The following is a 15037-nucleotide window of genomic DNA, read 5'->3' as shown; positions in this document are numbered from 1 at the left end:
GGGATGAATTCAAGCAAGAGCTAAGGTACTATGATGATTGTGATAGAGTACTATCACCCTTTTAACACTATATATTCATTTCATCCTATGTGAAATAAGCAATAAAGTAGTATTTATCCTATGTGCCACTTCAGAAGTTTCTCAGTCCATGATGAATGAGATATTCCTTATGAGGGACTGGTAAACTAGCTATGTACTGAATAAGTGCTACTAATTTAGTGTCAGCTCAAGTTTGCTCAGCAGTCCTTAAGCTGCCTTTAACTGGAAAAGTCTCATATGCCAAAGTTATGGTTAGATATAAATTGTCCCCCAAAAGTTCAGGCATGAAACAATGCAAATAAGCTTAGAGGTGAAATGATTGGGTTATGGGATCCTTAACATAATCAGTGCATTAATTTCCTGTTAGGGATTAACTGGTGGTAACTGTACATAAAAGAGGTGTGCCTGGAGGAGGTGGGTCATTGGGGAGAAATTTTGCTGTGTGTATATATACATATTTGTGTATGTATACATGTGTGTGTGTGTGTGTGTGTGTATATATATAGTATTATGTATTATATATATATATATATATATATATATATATATATATATATATATAGTATTTTGCTGTGTGTATATATACATATTTGTGTATGTATACATGTGTGTGTGTGTGTGTGTGTGTGTATATATATATAGTATTATGTAATATATATATATATATATATATATATATATATATATATATATAGTATTGTTTATTCTTATGTGGTGCTGAGGATTGAACCCAGGGCCTCACACATGCTAGGCAGGTGCTCCATCACTGAGCCACAACCCCAGCCCCTGCTGTGTATATTTTGTCCCTGAAGAGTGGAGCTTTCTCTATCTGCTTCCTAATGTGATGTCCTGAGCTGCTTACCACAGTCACACTGTTCCATCCTAAGTTTCAGCTTCACCTAAAGCCTCAGGGAATAGATTTGGTCATCTAAGGACCTTTAAAACTGTGAGCCCTAAATAAACTTTTCCTCCTTTAATCATTGTCCTGCCTTTGGGTCACAGCAGTGAAAAAGCTGACTCAAACAGCCAATCTTTATAATTTCTCTCCAGCAGATAAATTGGCCTGTTTACACATCCCAGCATTGTAGACCTTTTTGGAGAGTTGTCACTCTCACCTATAAATACGGGTTAAAAATTTTTACACTCACCAGTGCTCTCTGTTATCACATATGGACAAAATTTCAAATTTCTAGCAAATACATTTTAAAGTATTTTCTAGAAAATACATTATGTCAAAATATAATGAAAAATCATTATTCAAATTAATACTTCACCAGTCCAACAAATAGGTAGACAAGCTAAGGCTATAATAAACAATCAATATCAATAATGATTACATTTATTCAAATATTTTCTTCAACAGAAGTGACTTTAAACAAATTTCTCAGTTCATTATTAGGCACTCAATTTTCCTTTGATTATGTAAGCATAGACTGAAGAAAATTAATCCATTGGAAAAGTTATTTTTCACTTCAACAACAAAATTTCAGTCTTTGGAGGCACATATTATGTCCATTACATTCTGTCTACATCACCTTAAGAAATTAATTTAAAGCTCATGTAATGAAAATCTATTTCTGCAGTAATTTGGAAACATGGATGGCCTCAAGTATAGAAGATCTCTTTCAGTTGTCTCATTTTAATATTTGCATGTACAACACTTAAATGGTGAAAGAAACTTCTTTGAGATTTTACTCCCCAATTAGCTGTTTTACAAGTTTTGTCAACTATAATCAATGGTTGGCATAAAGTTTAATTGATATATACCCTGTGGGATATCATGGCAGCATGGTTTCTTCAAAAAGTCACACTCTTGAAATATGACTCAGATTAATTTCTTTAAAAAACTGTTTTATTTCTTTTACTATATTTGCTTATGCAATTTATTTCACAAGATATGCACCCAGAAAATAATCTTTCTAAAAACGAGCAAACAAAAAAAAATTGCTTGTCACATGAGTTTGTATTGTGTTTAACTGCTTAGTAAAACAGGCAGCATATCATTAATAATCTATAATCTATAAATAAGTTTGGTCTGTCAAAAATAATATTCTTTATTAGATGGTATTTTAAAATTGACTTTTTTGGATGCATTTGATAGTTGCTTCATATTTTATTTTAAATTCAAAATCTCATTTTTTTCTTTTCAATTTTGTTACATGACCTTCCATTATTTTGAAATCTCTTAATTTTTGCTGTGATAATATCCAAAATTAATATGGCATTGCTAATTCCTCTCTCATCATAAATTATGTGCTCATTTTCAGGAGTGCATAAAAAAAGTATGCATGTCCAAGATGATTCATTGAACACACTGGAGTCGTTTGACTACAAAGACTACATTACATATGTAAATGGGCAAACTTATTCTCTGCAATTATTTTTTAAAACATTGTAGGTTAGAAAGATGTTTTTAATACAGCTGATATTTCAAAATATAATCACAGTTTTATATTCTTATGTGTGCACGCAAATTGTATTATCATAAGTTTCTGAAACAATTAGGTAACAAATTTAATATTTGTTTTCTGTTGTTTTAAAGTTATTACATAAAGAAAACATTCAAATTCTTATCAATAAGTAAATATATAGGTTAATTTTGATAATAAATTAGAGCAGAAGGAGGGAAAGATGAGGGAATGTACTGACTCAAATAAACTGAGCTACTCAATCTATTTATTACATGGGAAATGCAACTGGGGAATTCAAGAACTTTCTTTTTCTGTTATAAGTTAAGTGGTAGTTCACAATACAGAAAAACTCTAAGCTTAAGAAGTGCTATAGGCTGGGTGCAAGGCACACACCTGTAATCCTAGTGGTGGCTTGGGAGGCTGAGGCAGGAGGATTGAGAGTTCAAAGCCAGACTCAGCAAAAGCAAGGTGCTAAGCAACTCAGTAAGACCCTGTCTCTAAATAAAATACAAAATAGGGATGCAGATGTGGCTCAGTGGTTGAATGCCCCAGAGTTCAATCCCAGGCACCACCACCCTCCAAAAATAAAGAAGAGCTCTATATTGGTGTTTCAGGAGTTAAAAAGCATCTTGACTGTCTTCACCATTTCCTCTTACCAGTGTATGAAATTAATCCCTTTGATCACTGTCCCTCTCTTCTCTGAGATCATCCACTCTCTCCCGTGAGAGTGTTTCCCCTTCTCCTTTTCTATCTGTTCTAATAAACTTGTCCGTTACTCTGAGGGATAAGTCGAAAATTTTTCTGACTTCACTGCCAGAATCAGAGGGGCCTTCATTCTTCCTCAGTTTCCCAGAAGGCCTAGCCTTGTAAAAGTATTATGCTGGCAATTTAAGTGCAGCCATTTAAACCCAAGATTTCTTCAGTACATGTAAACAACCAGTCTAAAATTTTATGTATTTTTCCTTTCTTTTTTAACAAAAAGTGATGATTCTATTGCTACAAATTGAACATTTTATTTTGAGTAGAAAAAGATAAAACATAGGACATTTGAGGCTCCAAGGATTCTAGTGCCTCACTAATAGGTTAGAAAATTGTAAAACAAAAGACTACAGTCAGGAAGATTTTCACAAATGCATGTAAGACTCAAATTCCCTTTCATTTCCAATTCTGCAAACTTGAAGCTAATTGCATTTCAGGGCACACTGCAAGGTACATCTTCTCAATGTGCTTTTCCTTAATTAGTACAAACATTTGGTCCCTGAGAAAGGTGGAAATATGAGGCTTGCTTGTGTGTTCCTTATTGTTTTCTGTTCTTTTATTCACTGTTTGCACCTAAAGGCCCATGTGAATGACACATTTTTATTAAAATAAAGAATAAATATTATGTAAATTATGCCCCCAAACATCAGCTAAGGAGTCCCTAATTATTTTACAGGGCCGAAGCAGGATTCATTTTAGTTGTCTAACCAAAACAAAGCAAAGAGAATAATGCATATGCTGGGAGATTTGTGCTTTGCTTTATTAGCATTTAGAGACAATATCAGTCATCTTTGCACCCCAAAAAGTTGGAGAATATATGTTCCATAGCAAGTATTCAATTAAATATTCTCAATAATATGGGGCAATTACTGAAGAAATTAATCATAACTTGGGGAAATAAATTATCCATAGAAATAGCTCACTTAACTTTGAAACATACATATTGAAACATTCATATGATTATGTCTATTTTAAATTATGCATTTGAATAAATATCTTTACAAAATTTCTTTGTAAATTTTTTTAATGAATATATTTAGTACTGCTGTTTTACTAATCTACCACAAAATTTGCCTTATTCTATAGCAGAGTTCCTCTACTTTAGAACTATTGGTATTTGGGACCAGATAATTTCTGTGATAGTAGTTGTCCCATGAATTGTGGAATGTTATCTTGATCCCTGGTTCTCTCTTACTAGAGATGCCAGTAGTTCTCTCCCTGCTATGGACTGGATGCTTGTGCCACCCCTACCCCTACCCCCTTGCACATTTAATTGACCTGACAGGGTCCTCAATTAAGGAGGCTTTAGATCTTAAGAATGGAGATCTCAAGAATGGTATTAGCATTCTAATGAGGGAGATTGCTAGAATGTGAGATTTTTTTTGATTTTCAGATTTCTTTTCTTTAAATGCCTCACCAACATGTAAGGGTACCAGGAGTTGACTACATGCAATACAGAGGGTCTTCCCCCAAACCCAGCTACTCTGCCACCCTTATTTCAGGGTGCAACTGTGAGATAAAAGCTTCTGCTTTTTAGGAGCACCCAGTTTATGATAATGTGTTGTGGCAGCCAAACTGGCTAAATCAAAAAATCATCACCAGAAATTGACTATGAAATTCTCTGTAGCTCTCATGAATGGATTTAGGGCTTTCCAAGAAAAAACTAGGAGATACTTTGCTTCTTTCTCTGCTCCTTGCCACCTGAAGACACAGCGTCTACAAACCTGGAAGCAGGCCTTCTCCAAACCCTAGATTTTGGTCTTTGACCATTCAGCATCCAGAACTGTGAAAATGAATATTTTTTTACACTCCACAGTGCAGGTCAGATAGTGATAGCCAAAGGACCAAGACATTCTCAAAAAAGCCTCCAGACAATTCCAACTGTCCCTTGGAGGAGGGTGGGTATTTCATCTCCAGTTCTGTGTGAAATAAGGTGTTTTCATATGTGTTAGGACAGCTGCTGAAAGGAGCTTGCTCTTGTTTTCAATTTTGTCTCATTTGGCCTATATTGCTTCAAAGATAATTCATCTTTCATTTCAACTTCTAAGTTTATTAGTATTTATCTTGAAATGGAAATGTTTTATTTATATATCTTTTGGTTACAAATATTGAAGCTCCCCTATTTTCTTTTCTTCCCTAATTGGCACTGCTGCTAAGATAAATCTCAAAGACCTACCAGCAAAAAACCCTCCTCAAAATCCTTGCCTAGCCTCACTTCCAAACCTCATAATTCACCATATCCACCGTAGTCCACACTCCTCATATAGACCACCATCTGCAATTCTTTCTCCAACCTTTACTTCTCGGACCTAGATTATGAGCCTCACTTCAATCTTTTTGAACTTATTCTCTCAAAAATATTTGGGATACACTGCCTATAATACATCTATGAGGCCACTGTAAGCCTCATTGCAATATGACATCATGTTTATGAGCCAAATTGTTTATGCAACAATGTCCAGAGATTTGGCCAAGTGTTATTCTGTATGATTTGTCATACAGCATAAATAAATAAATATTTGTCCCATCTTTTTGGATGGGACAAATATTTAATTTAAATCAGTGGAGTCAGATTAAAGCATATGTGGATGTACACCACACAATCAGGTGAAAGCCTATAGAATGAAGACTAATTTTTCCCAAGCAAAAAGTATTCTGCTCACAGATAGCCTTTAGACTGAAACTGAAACTGAGTCTCCAGATTTTTGGCTTATTCTGCAGATTATGAACTTGTACCTGTACAATTATATAAAATAATTCCTTAAATGATGTGTCTCCCTCTTTCTTATTCACCTCCCCATGCATATTTGTTCTCCTTCTTAAAAAAAAAAAAACTGATTAAAATACATACTTAACTTTTTCTAAGCTTCTGTCTTATCTGGAGTTCAAACTAGTAGTGTTGTTGTTGTTGTTGTTGTTGGTGGTGGTGGTGGTGGTTGTGTGTGTATAGGTGTAATTTCTTATCATGAGGATCATTGTAATACAGGTACTAATGATGGGTAGTTGACTATCACTTTACAAATGGGAAAAACTTCTACTCTTTAATTATCAATTATAGAAAGCATCATTTGTGTGAATATTTAAATTTCAAATGAAATCTGACCAATTTTTATCAGATATTTTCAAATTAAACTAACATAATAGAATATCTTATTTTCCAAGACATTGGAAGTATATAGCAAAGGAAGTCTCACCTACACACATACTTTAAAGTGCTACCTTTCAGTATATTTTAATGAGTTATACCTATAGTTAAGAGTAAAATATGGTAATTTATAGAATGATGAAGCATAATGAAATTTCCTCTAGTCGATCAGTGGACATAGTGATTTCTATCTATTCCTTTAGAGTGATTAATTTCTATAATTGATCTTGAAAATATTATTTTGAATATCTTGCTACTCTGCTTCTTTAAGCAATATCTAGCTTTTGCTCTTAGCAAGACAGGATACTGTCATTGCACTTGGATATGGAACATGATTACTAAATCTATACATTTGTTCACGGAGAATTGTTTCTCTCAATTCATTTGTGCTATGCACTTAAAATACTGAAATAATAACACATATAGAAAATAAAATTGAGAGCATCCATAAATATTGTATAAGGTATATTTTATTGGCTTTTATTAAAAAGAATGAAAACTAATGAAGGTGAAAGTAAGAGTTTATGGGACAAATTAGACAGACCTGTTTAAGGATTTCAACTAACAAAGGCTTGAGGGTCTCTAAGTATGTAAATATACACTATACACATTTTTTTTAAAAATTTTGTCATGAGACAAAAAAGAAGTCCTTTCTGATTGTATAAGAAAGTCTTAATAATCTCTATTGCATGGCATATTGATAATAAAATATTATTTAGTAATTAGTTAGATACTCATCACTGTGCCAGTACATGTGCTAAGTCCTTCGTTTCCATAAAATTCAACTCTATCAACGTATTTATGTGCATGATTGTTCCATATTTAAATACTATAATTTTGAGAATCAGCAGGATTGAACAGATCTTGCTCAACTGTCAGTAGAGATGCCAGAATTCCCATACAAGTCTTCTCAGGGATGTCTAGGTTTGTGTCCAGACTCACCTGGGCACCTTAACTCACCTTAACTCAGTTGTGTGACTGCCAGTTGTGGAATGCTTTACTTGGTGCTTTGTGAATATAGATTCATGAATCTGTACAATAATCTTGAGGGGTGGGTATTATATTCCTATTGTAGATAAGGACAGATCACTAGATAATGCCACAGAGCTCTTGTGACCAGAGGGACCAGTAGTCAAGTTGAGATGAATGTTATTCCCATATTTTACTTTCCCTCTCTATCCATACTTCCTACCCCTAGGATACCAAAGATTCTCTCATTTGAGTTATTTCTACAATATTGTTTTCAATCAATTATGCACATATTTATTCAGTCAAGTGGGAATAATCTGGGTGGTCAGTAGCACATGCATGGAGATAGCTACATATATTCTTAATTGTACAAAAACACATCTGCTGTGTTCCTCAGTTAAAGAACCAACAAATATTCTAATTTAATTCTGAAAAAAATGTCAACTTGGTAATAAAATATTTAAATATTATATAATTCATATTTAAATTCACTTGAGAGGAAACAAATATCTTTATATATTAGAAGTATTGAATCACAGCATACCTTACTAAACTGTTAGCACTGTCAGGATCTTGTGCTAAAACTGTGCCAATGATGGTCCCGATCTTCGCATTTTCATAGACTTCCATAACATAAGAAGGCATGGAAAATAGTGGTGGTTCATCTACATCCCCAACGATGATCTTCAGCATGGTTGCATCTTTAAAAGGACCCAGGTGGGAAAAGCGAAAATCCAGGTGTGTATTGGCTCCTTCTATGCTGAGGGTATAGGACTTCTTTTTCTCATAGTTCAGTGGCTATGAAGAATAAATAGGATTTCCAACATCATGATATTTATATTTTTCAAACAAGCACTATTTTTATGTTTTTGAAAAAAAATAGAATAAACTTAAATATTTCTATTATGTTCAAAAACAAACTATAAATTTTGTCTTAAGAACAACATCCAGATCAGTCATCAGGGAAACTCATTATTGGGCACAGTGGTACACACCTGTAATACCACTAGCTCTCGGGAGGCTGAGAGAGGAAGATTTTGAGTTCAAAGCCAGCCTCAACAACTTAGAGGGGCCCAAAGCAACTTAGTGAGATCCTGTTTCAATAAATAAAATATAAAAGGGTTGGGGATGTGGTTCAGTGGTTAACCCCTCTGGGTTCAATCCCCAGTAACATCATCAACAACAAGAAATCATACAAACTCAAAGTTTGAATCAATGGTAAATTTATGTGTTTTTATATATATATATATATATATATATATATATATATATATATATATATATATATATATACACACATACAAATATATCCTTAAGTTTGGTAATTCCCATAAGGAATTCAAAAGCAGATTTTCCTACAGGAAAACAAGTATTGCTTTCTTGGAACTCTTGTTAGTTGACCCTCTGGCAACATTTTTTTCCTCTTCTTCAGCCTATGCTGTTAATCTTTAAAATCCTGCTATTAATTTCTTCAAATTAAAAAAATAGGTATTTTCTATATTTAAGCAACTTTTCTCATATCACAGACTTTTTAAAAATTTACATATTTATTTTTAATGGAAAGATAACAATTGCACCTATTTATGGGGCAAAGTAATAATATTTGGACACATGTATAAATTGTGAAATGTTTACCTGAAGATGTTTAGGCATTCTATCATTTCAAATTGTAATCATATCTTTGTAATGAGAAAATACAATATCTTCTTTTTAATTTTGATTTGTATGATACAATATTATAACTATAATCACACTATTGTGTAATGGTACCTCAGAATCATTCCTTTTCTCTGTCTCTTTGTATATGTTAACCAGTGTGCATCTTCCTCTCTCCCCTCCCCTCCCCAGACTCTCAGATCCTTGGTTCTACTCTATATTTATGGAGTCAATTTTTTTAACTTTCCACATATGAATAAAATCATTCAGTGTTTATCTTTATTGCATAGCTTATTTCAATTAACATTATGATTTCCAGGTCAACTCATGTTGCCGCAGTGACAAAATTTCATTAATTTTATTGATAAACAGTATTTCATATGTTTTATTTATTCAACTGTTAGTGAACACATAGGCTAGTTGCATATCTCAACTAACGTTAAAAAGTACTACTACAATAAACCAAGAAATGTAGATGTCTTTTTAACATACAGGTTTAAAATCATATATATATATATAGATATATGTTATATAGATATATAAAATTACATATATATATATATATATATATATATATATATATGATTTTAAACCTGTATGATATATATATATATATATATATATATATATATATATATATATATATATATATATATAAAATTATATATAAAATACCCAGTAGTGGGATTATATCCACATTAATTATTTTACTAGTTCATGTTAGTTATGCATAATATTTGGGTTCATTTTGACATAATTAAAATAACATGGAATACCAATTTCTCTAATTTAGGAAAGAGTTTTGGTGTTTAACTTATAGCCACATGTGAGTATATGCTTGGGCAATGATATCTTCACAAAAAAAATATTGCTTAGAAAAATGAGACTAGACCTTGACCTCTGTTCATAAGCCAAATTTAAGATAAAACACATTTAAAAAAATAAAAACCCACATCTAGAAAACTATTAGAAGAAATACTTCACAATAGTTCTAAGCAAAAAATATTTTGGATATGATACACAAACCACAGGCAACAAAAGCAAAAGTCCACAAAGCAGATGACATCAAAATAAAAAGTTGCAAAGCAAAAGACAAAGTCAACAGAATGAAGAAAGAACACACAGAAAGGGTGAAAATATTTGCAAATTCTACCTCTGACGAAGTGTTAATGGCGAGAATAGAAAAGTAATTTTAACAGGTCAATAACAAAATATAAGTAAGTAAATTACCCAATGAAAATATGAGCTAAATAACTAAACATCTCTCAAAAGAAATAGCCTGTTGGCATATGGCAAAATGTTCAGTATGACTAATAATCAGTGCAAGTCTAAATCACAATGAAACTTAATCTCATTCCAGTTAGAATGATTATTATTAAAAAGATAAATGCTATTAAGCTTCTGAAGATAGAAGAACTTTCATATACTGCTGGTGGAGGTGTAAATTAATACAGCTAGTATGTAAAATAATAAAGTTTCATTAAATCTCAAAATAGAACTACTACTTGACCCAGAAATTATACAACTGGTTGTGAAGCTACTGGATATATAACACATCTTATGTTTACCTTGCTAGTTGTAATGTTGGTATCTTAATTTAATATCTTCCAAAGTTTTATGTTTCCATATCAAAAATTTTGTTGATATTTTAGCAAAAGATTCATATAGGATTTTGAATTCCTTCTTTGTTGTTTTTATTGTATCTACTAATTTTCAGTTTAGAACCATTTCATTTCTTTGTTTTTTTATTTCTTTTATTCTTATGGTCCTTGGATTAATTTACCTTTTTAAATTAGAGTTTTCTATTTCTTTTCTTATTTATGACACTTTTTTTTAGAGAGAGAGACAGAGAGAGAGAGAGAGACAGAGAGAGAGAGAGAGAGAGAGAGAGAGAGAGAATTTTTTAATATTTATTTTTTAGTTTTCGGCGGACACAACATCTTTGTTTGTATGTGGTGCTGAGGATCGAACCCGGGCCGCACGCATGCCAGGCGAGCGCGCTACCACTTGAGCAACATCCCCAGCCCCATGACACTTTTTTTAAACTTCAAGCCTATATCAATATGTTTCTATATTTCTTTTGTATTTTATTTATTTTCAATTATTCAACTGATATTTATGTACATAGACACGTATATACACGTGAGTATGTACATGGTTTTTCCGTATGAAGGAGCTCAGATGTTTTCCTTCACTCTGAAGTCCAATGGTCTAATAATTTGGAGTTGCTAAAACAGAATACTATAAACTCGGTTGTTTAAATGTCATTCATTTATCATGGTTCTATATCCTGGTAAGTTTCTAAGATCAATGTGGTGGCCGATTTGGAGCCTAGTGGTGGTCCTTATCATGGTTTGCCAAGAGCCTCCTTCTTGTTGCATCAACTCTTATTCCTATTCATGAAGGCTCCACTCTTGTGACCTCCCCAATTCTCCACCTCTAAATACCATCCAGCTAGACATCAACATATGACTTTGTGGAGAGTCAGAACCATGTAGTCCATCACAGTTCAGAAGAAACTAACTAGAATCAACATCCTTAGTGGGTTCTTTTAAACAGTAATAGTTCTGCTGATGATTTCTTCTCTTATTTTTTCTTAATTGTCTTGGAAAATTTGCCATTCTATTGTTTCAAAACATGTAGAAGAGAAAATAACTTAAATTTCTAAACCAGATGCTAAGAACATAGAACCTAGAAAACTTCTAGAATCTTAGGGAAACAGAATACGGTGGGTCAGTACAATATTTTTACTGTTTTTTTTTTAAGGTTTTATAATTTTTTTTTTTTTAATTTCAGCTAGACATTGTTGTACAAGCCATTTATAATCCCAATGGCTTGGGAGGTGGAGGTAGGAAGATCTCAAGTTCAAGGCTAGACTCAGCCCTTTAGCAAGGCTGTAAGAAACTTAATGAGACCCTTCCTCAACATAAAACATAAAAAGGGCTGGGAACTTAGGTCAAAGATAAAGCCTCCATGGGTTCAATGTCAGTACCAAAACATAAATAAAAACAAAGTTAAAAAAAAAAAAAAAAAAAAACTTAAATTCTTAAAAGTTAATAGTATAAAATGGGAAGTTATACTCCATGTATGTATGATATGATGTCAAAAATACATTCTACTGTCATATATAAATAAATAAAAAAACAAATAAAAATTTTTAAAAGTTAATAATATCTAAAAAATTGTGTATGTGTGATACAAATGCTATATTATTTTATGTGTGGATGTCTTTAAAAAAGGGCCAATTCTTCAGTTTATGACCCACCAATTAGAAGTCACTTGCTTTTAAGGGAATCCAAACTAAAATTGAGTTGTTATAATATTTACCATACATCTTGTTAGAGGAACCAAGTAACTCCTAGTTAAACCCACATATTGCATATTTTCTTTTCTTTATCTCTCTCCTGATTTGACTTCTTTTTCAATAAAATCCATCTATATTTAAATAACCTATCTGTACACACTTATTGCTGTCAGTATTTGGGTGGAGAGCTGTTGCCTTTCTTCACTTTCAGCTTCTGTGCTACCATGCTGTTCCTGGAAAGGAGAATCCTTGCCAGTTTTACCATCTAAGATCAATGTGCATGATTATGTGCACTCAGCCAGCCTACCTCAGTATGCTATATAATAAGTAACATCATTCCCACGGAATATGGGTATCCAAGACTTAAGACTAAAAGTTGGGATGCATTGACTAGGGAAGACTAACATATTTTTCTCTGATAATACTGGATTTTAAAACATCAATCTTTATTCATTCATTGTTTAAACTTTTACATCATCCTGACTGTCCATGAAATTATGAAGGAAATTTTTGCCACCTTTATCAGATAAGTCTGATAACATAATCAAACTGTGATCCACAATGAAAGACATCCCTTTTTCCATTTCTTAGCTGGTCTCTTGACAAAGTTAGATGTCATATGTTGTAACACTAACCTTCGAAGTGCTATAGTGTAGACTGTTTTTGAGGACACATGATTTCATGTTTGTGATCACCTAATATATGTTGAACTAATCCCAGGCAGGGAAAATCATTTTGAGATACTTGTTTGCCAGGACTGGCAGATGGATGTATGGGGACCCATCTGCAGACACAGTGGAATCATAGGATTATTTCAGGTTGGCACAATTTGAAACAGATGAATTAATGCAAATGGAATTATTTTAAAAACCTCACTTATAAAGAGAAGTTTAAAAAGCTGAATTGCAGTATAGAAAAACTGGAACAAAATTATACTCATTTGCTTGAGGATACTTTAGAATTATGTACATGAAGTAAAGTGTGCTTTTTTATTACAACCACAGTAGTATATAAAGATGGCATTAGTATGATGATTGTTTTCCAATTACTCTTACTGTGTTAAAGCTATACATATACCCATCATTTATACATTTTATATAAGCCTTCTAGAATTTTCTATAATCATTAGCTTTGGGGAAAATATTTAAACACTGTCTGTAAGATTTCACTTTCCTTTATTACCAGAAGAAGTTTTTTTCCTAAATTAGTCTATCAAAAACAGTATATTAAAGAGAAAAAAATCTATTTTTTTAATTCCAGACTTTAATGAAAGAATAGTAAAGAAAATTACTTTATAAGGAAGAAATATGAAAATTTACTCAGGCTACTGAAGTATCACAGAAAGCAATAACATGAAATATTTGCCTTGGAATTTATAAAACACAAACACATATTTTCCTGCCTTAAGAAAATACCAACTCAAAGAATTGCTGTAGAAACATGATATGAACCTGGTAAGTGTGGTTATAATAGAGCCCGAGAGAATTCATAAGAATATAAAATTTTTCTTTTCTAGCTCAGTTCTCTGTTAAAGTCTCATTTGTTTTTTAGTTCTTTATGGATGGATTATGGAAATAATTGTTTGGACTAAAAAACTGAATAACTCTGAAGTTAAACAAGTAAGTGGGAGAAGAATTCTTTCATTTAGACCCATTTGAAGACACTTTGAAAGAGTAGATTCTAGTTCTTGGTAAGTTGTTTATAATTATTTTGTACACAGATTTTGTTTCAAGATATTTATTGATGACTGGGGCATGATTAATTGAATAAAGTTCATCCTATTTTACAAAATTTAAGAATTATGATATTTCTTACTTTAGAAATCTCAAGTATACACTAACAATTGGTATTTAATATAAGAAATATGATATTAAAGAAGAGAATTGTAGAATTAACTAATCCAACATTAATATTTATGAAAAAATATTTCCAAAATAGGATCAGATTATAATTTTCAATTCTTATATAATTTGCCCCAGATTTAATTCTCTGGACAAAACAGTTATGGTACAAGTTCTTTATGATTTTTTTTAAAAAATTACATCATTGATTTTCAAACTTGCAAGAATATGATTAGTGTTGCCATATTTCATAAAGTCTTGAATATCCAATTATATTTTATTCAGAATTCCTAAAGAATTTTAATATAATATTTGTTAATTATGAAGAACATAGTTATAAAGCATTTATTTGTCATTTATTTAAAATTAGAATTTAACTAGGTGTCCTGTATTTTATCTATGATATTCACATTCCAATATTCAAAGTCAAGATGTTCATAGTTGGTGATAAGGCTCTCATGTCAGGAAAGAAGGAAATGACTAGCAAATATGACTTGAATGTATATCAGTAACTCCTAACATAAAAAGTTAAAATTATCTTTTTGTATACAACATTGCTGACATCAAATTTTATAACACATCTAAAATAAACTTCTTTTGTATGATTCATCCTAATATTTTTTTTTCCTTAATATTAAACCCTCCAAACATTTTCAATTAATCCCACTTGTGATATGCTTTGTTTTACTGGAAAGGTGCTTGGAACTGTGCTTAGAATGCTGATAAATAGTGATTGTTGTGAGTAGCCCTGGCTCCAAAGACTAACTTCCCCATCCCCCGAGAAGAGCTGCCCAATGGTGAGCCCTGCTGACTCTCATGATCCTTACCCACCAATCAGACTAGCCCTGCTGACTCTCATGATCCTTACTTGCCAATCAGAAAGCACCCTGTGCCAATCTGTCATAACTGTCAA

At 32.2% G+C, this 15037-nt stretch overlaps 1 protein-coding gene across 1 annotated transcript in view; it reads right to left on the bottom strand.

Annotated features, from left to right (window-relative positions):
• The window catches only part of LOC114108518 (cadherin-18), a 266365-nt gene that overhangs the window by 62732 nt on the left and 188596 nt on the right, over positions 1 to 15037 (bottom strand). Inside the window, 1 exon segment of the mRNA XM_071607247.1 lies at positions 7868 to 8121. Coding sequence (XP_071463348.1) covers positions 7868 to 8121 — 254 coding nt within the window.

Source organism: Marmota flaviventris, unplaced genomic scaffold (assembly GCF_047511675.1).
Source record: "Marmota flaviventris isolate mMarFla1 unplaced genomic scaffold, mMarFla1.hap1 Scaffold_44, whole genome shotgun sequence".
Lineage (NCBI taxonomy): Eukaryota > Metazoa > Chordata > Mammalia > Rodentia > Sciuridae > Marmota > Marmota flaviventris.
The sequence above is the reverse complement of the archived record's forward strand: the minus strand, read 5'-3'. Positions and strand labels throughout refer to the sequence as shown.